This window comes from Pelodiscus sinensis, chromosome 5, assembly GCF_049634645.1.
Source record: "Pelodiscus sinensis isolate JC-2024 chromosome 5, ASM4963464v1, whole genome shotgun sequence".
NCBI classification, from domain to species: domain Eukaryota; kingdom Metazoa; phylum Chordata; order Testudines; family Trionychidae; genus Pelodiscus; species Pelodiscus sinensis.
The window spans coordinates 41,715,643-41,724,853 of record NC_134715.1 but is presented as its reverse complement, the minus strand read 5'-3'; the positions used below and the strand labels follow the sequence as shown (position 1 = coordinate 41,724,853).

The following is a 9,211-nucleotide window of genomic DNA, read 5'->3' as shown; positions in this document are numbered from 1 at the left end:
TGCTAGACAATATTGATCTACCATGGCCCAGAAAAATCTCTGGGTATGGCTACACTGACACGTTTTTTTTTAAAAAGCTACACAAAATGCGCTCCACATTTTGCATCGCTTTTTTTCAATCCTTTTGTTGGAAGAGGCTTTTCTGACATTTGGCCCATCGAGACTGGGCCAAATGTCAGAATCCCCCCCTGTTTTGAAAGCCCCCTTATTCCTCATAGAACAAAGAATACAGGGGCTTTTGAAAGAGCACGTTTGCTCTTCCAGAAAAAAAACAAAACAGAAGAGCAAACGCATCCTTGGGCGTAGAAGGGTTTTTCTGGGATACCTCTGTTATCCCGGAAAAACTCTTATAGTCTAGCCGTACCATTAGGTTCAGAACCAGACAGATCCTGAGGGTGCCGAACTAGAGAGATTCAACCTTTAGCAGGCAGTACCAATTAATATCTGCTTATTACTGTGACTCGATTTGGGGGCATACTAAATGTTCCATTTAAAAAGAGGTTTACACAACTGAGTGCCATTTTCTGTGTTTAAATAGATTTCTTTGAACTTCAATTTGTCTTAATTTCCCTGAAGATTCAGCACTATTAATTCCTTTTGTGACATCTTAAATGGTTATTAAGTGAGAGTGCTTTCATTTCTTCTCTTTACCTGAAGATGATACAAGGAAAAACAGAAAACATTAAAAATGTATGTGAATTGAGAATAAGATGGTTCACACACTCTCTTGTAATGTATAATATAGTCAAATACAAAATAAAGCCCATTAGTCTGGATCCAGAAATGAAACTGAGTCCCACTGGTTCTAGTGCTGTAGCCAAATGACTTCGACTGAGTCAAAGTTTGGATACTCAGACTTTTAATCTGAAACTCAAAAATTATACTTTTGGGGCATGAAACTGTATTGGTTGAAGCGGAAGAAAATGTTGAAGTGGACTCCTGTGAAGCACACAACTCTAGAATGTTGGTTCACAGGGTCAGAGTGAAGCCACAAGTAGATTACATAGTATGCTCAATCATAAAAAAATACTCTCCTACATCCTCTATTGTAATGGCAATTCAAAAGAACAGAATGAAACAAAGGACACTGTACCTGAGCTTGGTTCTTTCTTGTGTGTCAATGGATTTTAAGGGAATAGTTACTTCTGCATGGTCCAAGGTAACTGAGCTTCTCTGTACAGGAAATAGAAATGTTAACTTTACTGCTGTACACATTCAGGCTGTAGAAACCAAATGGCAATATTGTAATAATAAATAATAATAAAAGATCTGTTGGTCTTACTTTTAATCTCTGCAAGCTATTTTTCCTCACACTGATCAGTTTCAGTCATATCGTGGCATATTAAAATTGTTCATGCTTAAATATTTCAGTAAGCATTAATTTACTTTTTAACATTAAGGCTATAGATAAAAAGCTTTACATGTTAATGTGCCAACATATTCACTTTCCATGTGTCTTGCCTATCAGCCTCAACCAATTATAGAGTATTATCTAATCTGGATAGGCTATGTTCACTTAGGGTCAGATGGATTGTCATCTGTTAATATAGAACCCCTGGCAACAGAAAAATGTCTCAGAAGGGGATAGCATTGAAAACGACGGACTAGCATTACCCCAGACAAGCCTGGAATTAACCAGCAGTGTTGTGTAATTAAGCTATAAGGCAAATACATAGATCCTGAAAGGGTGTTGCCCACTGCTAGACTTTCATGGGGAGATCAGGCAGTGGGTGAAACCTCATTAAACAAGCACTGCAAATCTGAGACATCACAGAAAAAATTAAAAATATATAAAAATATAAAATATAACAACAACAAAAATAAAAAGTTTACACTTACTCTTGACTTTCGCCATATAAAGACACATATGAAGATGAGAATTACAACAATGATGATCCCAAAGAAAATGGAGACTCCTAGCACTGAATAAGCAAAACAAATAGCCCAGTTACCATGAGTCATCAAGAAAAGATACAAACAAGTCCATCCTTATATGCAGGATATAATAGCACAATACAGAACAGTTATATAATATAGCAAAACCTTTATCTTCAAATTAAAATGGAACATTTAAAAAAATCTTGATGAGTATGGAAATCAACATGGTGGCTACAACTGCTTTTTTTGTAGGACAATGTGACATACCCTAAACCTTAGCAAATCAGCTCAGAACAGCAAACCCCAACCTCCTCTAAGTGTCTGCTGAATATCATGAAGGACAACACTAGGCTTAGAAACATTTTCCCAAACAATAGGTCTATATTTTAGATTAGGACCTTCCAAGACTCCAAACTTTTTGATCTGCCCTTGGAAAATGTTTGGAATACGATGATTTGTGAAATTTTATTAAAAGCCTGTGGCCCCCACTGTGTAATATGATGAGACTCCTTTTAGAGCATGATAGGGTTAATAGTACATGCCTCTTACGGGATTTGAAGTATTAACCTCTTGCAGTTTGTTACATTCCAGTTTTTCTTTCAGATTTCCTTTTATTTTTACCTTGTTTTTGGAAGAAAGATAGATGAGGTACATGACACAAGGTGAAGCCACTTTGTAGCCACAGTGACTTTTCCATCCATAGAAATAAACAGAGTGTCAGAAAGTTTGGATCAGGGCTACTGAACACATAGCCTGTTTGCTTGCGGCCGGCAGTGTGGCTTGGGTTTACGCGGGACTCAACATGCGACTCACGGGTGGGAGCCAAAACAAAAAAATAGTCAATATAATGGTCTTCTGTTGATATACGTTTTAGTAGTTAAATTCCTGGACTGTCATTGCTCATTAAAGGTGCTGTCATATGGGTGGAAATCGGGTAAATATTGCAATTTATTAATATCAGCAGAATTGACTTAAATGGGGCCTGTGTGTTGTGTAGTCTTGCCTTAATCTGTGTATTCATGCCCATCAATGTGAAAGAATATATTTGCATGTACATGCAACCACACTTAACTTGCAGCTCTTGGCATGTGCTTTGAGTATCATTGTGGCCCTCGAGGTTTCCAAAGTTGAGTAGCCCTGGTTTAGATGAATTGGTTAAAAATAATAACCCACAGGATAAATGGGTTCCAGTAACTGAAATCAATGTGAATAAGATTTTAGGCTATGAAATATTTGGATAGAATATCTCTTCTTCCCCTTCATTCTTACTTCTGTTTGGTAATGGAACAAGAAGTATTTAAATACTGAAAAAGCCTGTTTTTATTTGACTAACAGCCCAAGAAGTTTGTGATATCTTACTGCTCAAAGGATTAATCATAGTTCACAGACATTAAGGCCAGAATGGATCACCGTGATCATCTTATCTGAGACTGCACTTTGGAGACCACAGAACCTGACCCACCCAATTCCTGTAGCAGACCTATAACCTCTGGCTGAGTTACTCAAATTCTCAAATCATGATTTGAAGACGTCAAGTTCCAGAGACTCCACCATTTACATTAAGTTAAATGTTAAAGTGTCTCATGCCCCATGCTACAGAAGATAGAAAACAACCCTAAGAAGAAACAATGTCCCCCAACTCTGGGTTTCTACCAATCTGACCCAAGGGAAAATTTCTTTCCAATCCTAAATATAGTGGTCAGTTTGTCCCAGAGAATTTTGGCAAGACCCAGCAGCCAGACACATGGGAAAGAACTCTCCGTAGTGTCCCATCACCAGCCATGGGGGATGTTTGATGCTAGCAGTCACAGATCAGCTACATGCCATTATAGGCAGTCTCATCATACCAGCCCCTCTACAAACTTATCAAGCTTACTCTTGAAGCCACACTTAAGTGGCTAAGAAGCCGCACCACTGGTCCCCTTTTGAAGGCGGTATCTAACCTTCATTCCTCTGATGGTTAGAAACTTTGATTTAATTCAAATCTAAACTTGCTGATGGCCAGTTTTTATTGATTTGTTTTTGTGTCAGCATTGGCATTGAAATGATTCCTCTCTCTCCCTGGGATTCACCTCTTGTGAAGTGTCAGGAGTTGAGATAACTTAGTATCCCCTCATGAAATCTGAGCTTTCCTCTCCCCTAAGTCCATCACAATGGCCATGGTTTACAGCAAAGGTCAAGCCCTGTAATAAAATGGTATAATTTTGATTGAATTATTAGTGTTTGTCTTCCCAACAAGAAGCCTAGTTAATTCAATACATTCCTGAAGGTAACCACTTATGAAAGTTTTGCTATACTGAAAGGCAGAAATTCCCAGTTGTTGGGCCATAGGGAGCTGGCTAGTCTCCTGCAGGACTGACAGCCACCATAGGCTTCAGGGCAAGGACGGGATGTGAGTCCACACCCCCAGACAAGGCAGGGCTGAGTGCGGGAGGGGCGGGGCCGAAGTCAGTCAGCACTGGCCCCTCCCAGCCCTCATAGCCTCCTGATGTGGTGCTCTGGTGGCAATTCAAAGAGACCCAGGGCTCCAGCTGCCAGCACTACCACAGCAGCAGCAGCCAGGAGCCCCAAGCCCTTTTGAATGGCTGGTACCCAGAACAATTGCCTCTTTTGCCCCATCCTGTCGGTGACCTGCTAGTCTCATATTGTCGGCTCATTTTCCTCACTTCAGCACAATAAATTACATTACAGGAAGTCCCCGAGTTACGCGGATCCGACTTATGTTGGATCCGCAGTTATGAATGGGGTTTTTCTCGTCCCGAAGGATGGGAGCGGCGGGACGCCCAGATGCGCTGCGGTCCCGCCGCCTGTGTCCTCCGGGGCGAGAAAAACTGCTCCGCGTCTCCCTGGTCCGCAGGGAGACGCTGAGCAAAGCCGTGGAGCACGTGGGCAGCGGGACAACCCAGACGCACCACGGCTGTCTTTGCTCCCCGTCTCCCTGGTCTGCTGTCTCCAGCAGACCAGGGAGACGGGGAGCAAAGCCTCCGAGGACGCCGGCAGCGGGACAGCCGAGGTGCGTTTGGGCTGTCCCGCTGCCTGTGTGCTCCGCGGCTTTGCTCCGTGTCTCCCTGGTCTGCTGGTCTCCAGCAGACCATCAGACCAGGGAGACGCGGAGCAAAGCCACGGAGGACCCGGGCGGCGGGACCGCGGTGCGTCTCGGTCTGCCGGCCGCGTCTCTCTGGTCTGCTGGGGAGGGCGGGGGGCCCAGCTAGTGCGCGCCCCCCCCCCCAGCAGACCAGGCTTTTCTCAGGACGCCTGTGGTAGAGAAGCTGGGGCACTGCCGGTTGGTCCCACAGCGCTGCTCTGGGCGCTACTGGACCAACCCGGCAGCACCCCAGCTGCTCTGCCCCAGGCGTCCCCAAGTCAGCTGCTGCTGAAACTGACCAGCGCTGACTACAGGAAGCCCGAGGCAGAGTTGCTCTGCCCCGGGCTTCCTGGAATCAGCTGCTGATCAGTTTCAGCAGCAGCTGACTTGGGGACGCCTGGGGTTCTTAAGTTGAATCTGTATGTAAGTCAGAACTGGCGTCCAGATTCAGCCTGTTGAAACTGATCAGCGGCTGATTCCAGGAAGCCCTGGGCAGAGCAACTCTGCCTCGGGCTTCCTGTAATCAGCCGCTGGTCAGTTTCAGCAGCAGCTGAATCTGGACGCCAGTTCCGACAAATACAGATTCAACTTAAGAACAAACCTACAGTCCCTATCTTGTACGTAACCCGGGGACTGCCTGTATAAGTAAATTACAATACATAAAATCCTTCTTTATTTCTGTATAAGCAAGTGCTGCAGTAGCCACATATATGTTATGTAATTGTGGAGGGGAGAGGTTCCATGAAACAATCCTCTGTTATGAATTGGGCCACACTGAAAAAAGCTCAAGAATCTTTGTCTGAGGCTGTGGTGTCCAACCAGTTCTGAAGCAGTAGCCACTACTCACTAGTGTACTCTGTAGTGAACTAGCCACACTCAACCAGCCAAATGTGGCTAGTGGCTAGCATGTTGGACACCACGGGCTTAAGGCATCTGAGTGCTGTGAGACCTCAGCAAAAAGTTCTCTTTAAGGAGTTAAATGAGAAAGCATCACATAGGAGAGGAAACTCACACTAATAACTATTGCTAATCACAAAACCAAAATGTGCATTTGTAAAGTAACAGTTAAGTTCCTTCATTTTGTCTCTCCTTACCACTTACCACACTATATCCCCGACTTAACTCTAGTTTTGGAAACTCAGGAGTAACATTAGAGTACTTAAAGGGGGAAAATACTGACTCTTTTATTGAAATAAAAATAAATCAGTACTTCAGTAGAATACAGCACAATGCCATTCTTACTAGCCAGTTAGCTGAATATACAACAGCAGCATTAAGGTTTGTATAAATATTGAAACGTTCTCCAAAATTTCCTTTATAGATGCAGTTCTTTTCAGGCCATTGTGGGCATGCAATATAGTTTCTATTGTTCAAAACTAGCAATGAATCATAGAATCATAGAATACTAAGACTGGAAGAGACCTCGAGAGGTCATCGAGTCCAGTCCCCTGCCCTCATGGCAGGACCAAATACTGTCTAGACAATCCCTGATAGACATTTATCTAACCTACTCTTAAATATCTCCAGAGATGGAGATTCCACAACCTCCCTGGGCAATTTATTCCAGTGTTTGATCACCCTGACAGTTAGGAACTTTTTCCTAATGTCCAACCTAAACTTCCCTTGCTGCAGTTTAAGCCCATTGCTTCTTGTTCTATCCTCAGAGGCCAAGATGAACAAGTTTTTTCCCTCCTCCTTATGACACCCTTTTAGATATCTGAAAACTGCTATCATGTCCCTGCTCAATCTTCTCTTTTCTAAACTAAACAGACCCAATTCCTTCAGCCTTTCCTCACAGGTCATGTTCTCTAGACCTTTAATCATTCTCGTTGCTCTTCTCTGGCCCCTCTCCAATTTTTCCACATCTTTCTTGAAATGTGGTGCCCAGAACTGGACACAATACTCCAGTTGAGGCCTAACCAGTGCAGAGTAGAGCGGAAGAATGACTTCTCGTGTCTTGCTCACAACACACCTGTTAATATATCCCAGAATCATGTTTGCTTTCTTTGCAACAGCTGACTCATATTTAACTTGTGGTCCACTATAACCCCTAGATCCCTTTCTGCCGTACTTCTTCCCAGGCTGTCATTTCCCATTCTGTATGTGTGAAACTGATTGTTCCTTCCGAAGTGGAGCACTTTGCATTTGTCTTTATTAAACTTCATCCTATTTATCTCAGACCATTTCTCCAATTTGTCCAGGTCATTTTAAATTATGACCCTATCCCCCAGATTAGTTGCAATCCCTCCCAGCTTGGTATCATCTGCAAACTTAATAAGCATACTTTCTATACCAATATCTAAATAGTTGATGAAGATATTGAACAGAGCCAGTCCCAAAACAGACCCCTGCGGAACTCCACTTGTTATGCCTTTCCAGCAGGATTGTGAACTATTAATAACTACTCTCTGAGTACGGTTATCCAGCCAGTGATGCACCCACCTTATAGTAGCCCCATCTGAGTTGTATTTACCTAGTTTATTGATAAGAATATCATGCGAGACTATCAAACGCCTTACTAAAGTCTAGGTACACCACATCCACTGCTTCTCCCTTATCCACAAGACTTGTTATCCTATCAAAGAAAGCTATCAGATTGGTTTGACATGATTTGTTCTTTACAAATCCATGCTGGCTGTTCCCTATCACCTTGCCACTTTCCAAGTGTTTACAGATTATTTCCTCAATTACTTGCTCCATTATCTTCCCTGGCACAGAAGTTAAACTAACTGGTCTGTAGTTTCCTGGGTTGTTCTTATTTCCCTTTTTATAGATGGGCACTATATTTGCCCTTTTCCAGTTCTCTGGAATCTCTCCTGTCTCCCATGATTTTCCAAAGATGATAGCTAGAGGCTCAGATACCTCCTCTATCAGCTCCTTGAGTATTCAAGTCATCAGGCCCTGGTGACTTGAAGGCATCTAACTTTTCTAGGTAATTTTTAACTTGTTCTTTTTTTATTTTACCTTCTATAATTACACCCTTTCCACTAGCATTCACTATGTTAGGCATTCCTACAGACTTCTCGGTAAAGACTGAAACAAAGAAGTCATTGAGCATCTCTGCCATTTTCAAAGTTTCCTGTTACTGTTTCTCCCTCTTCACTGACCAGTGGGCCTACCCTCTCCTTGGTCTTCCTCTTGCTTCTAATGTATTTATAAAACGTCTTCTTGTTTCCCTAGTTTGAGCTCATTCTGTGCCTTTGCCTTTCTAGTCTTGCCCCTGCATTCCTGTGCTGTTTTCCTATATTCATCCTTTGATGAATATAGGCAATGGTAAAAGAAACCCAGGAGAGAGAGAGAGAGATGAATGGAAATGTGTATATTAAGGTTATTTACATACCTATTTGGGACGGCTGCTCTGCTGTAGCTATGGAAAGACAAACAAACAAAACCAATTTAATTTTGAGGAGGAAAAATAGGTTATTTGGAGGCAGGGCCTTAACCTTCTTTTTTGTATGTACACCATCTAGCATGATGTGCTGCTACCAGAACAATAATAAAACATAATATGTAATTTATCTACCACAGAGAGTAACTTCCCTTCCAGCAATTAATTGCTACATACTTATATTTAGTCACTACTTTGCCTGTATGCTGCATCACATTTCCCCCTTCCACCATATATCTTTTGTCTAACCTGTAAGCTTATTGGGACAGGGACTGCCTTTTCTTATGCATCTCTTAGTGCAACGAGACCCCAATCCTGAGAGTAGCCTTCCATTCCATTGAAATGCAAATAGCTATTAATTATAATCTGTTACTAATGAGGTAAGGGACATCCTCACAGTATGGGTATGTCTAAACTGCATGGCTCCATTGATGGAGCCATGTAGATTAGGCTGATCGTCAAAGGGAAACGATCAGCTGTTTGTTGGCTCAGCGTGCTAGTCTGGACGCTCCCGCGTCGACCTGAAAACCCTTTATCGACCTCCCCGTTATGCCTCGTAGGCTGAGGTTTACCGGGGAGGTCGATAAAGGGCTTTCATGTCGGCAGGAGAGCGTCCAGACTAGCGCGCTGAGCCGACAAACAGCTGATCAGCTGTTTGTTGGCTCAGCATGGCAGCCATTTAAATTTAAATGAAGCCGCGATTATTTAAATCATGGCTTCATTTCCCTTTGCCAAACAAACAAATCTACATGGCTCTGTCGACGGAGCCATGTAGTTTAGACGTACCCTATGGGGTGAGGTGGAGAGAAGTGTGGTTTTGATGCCTGATTTCACTTTTCCTTCCTGACTTTTTACTGGTT

The 9,211-nt window shown here is 42.8% G+C and overlaps 1 protein-coding gene across 2 annotated transcripts in view; it reads right to left on the bottom strand.

The window, feature by feature from the left end:
- Positions 1-515: 515 nt before the first annotated feature.
- LOC102459659 (uncharacterized) overlaps positions 516-9,211 on the bottom strand; it is a 30,507-nt gene continuing 21,811 nt past the window's right edge. The window contains exons 3-6 of one of the 2 annotated variants that reach the window (XM_006131775.4): positions 8,304-8,330; positions 1,840-1,922; positions 1,094-1,173; positions 516-651 (exon numbers count right to left, since the gene is read on the bottom strand). In XM_006131775.4, the coding sequence (XP_006131837.2) occupies positions 648-651; positions 1,094-1,173; positions 1,840-1,922; positions 8,304-8,330 (194 nt within the window). In that variant the 3' untranslated portion in view covers positions 516-647. Of the gene's footprint in view, positions 652-1,093; positions 1,174-1,839; positions 1,923-8,303; positions 8,331-9,211 lie in introns of those variants that run through there. The other variant, XM_075929887.1, reaches the window with a different exon arrangement.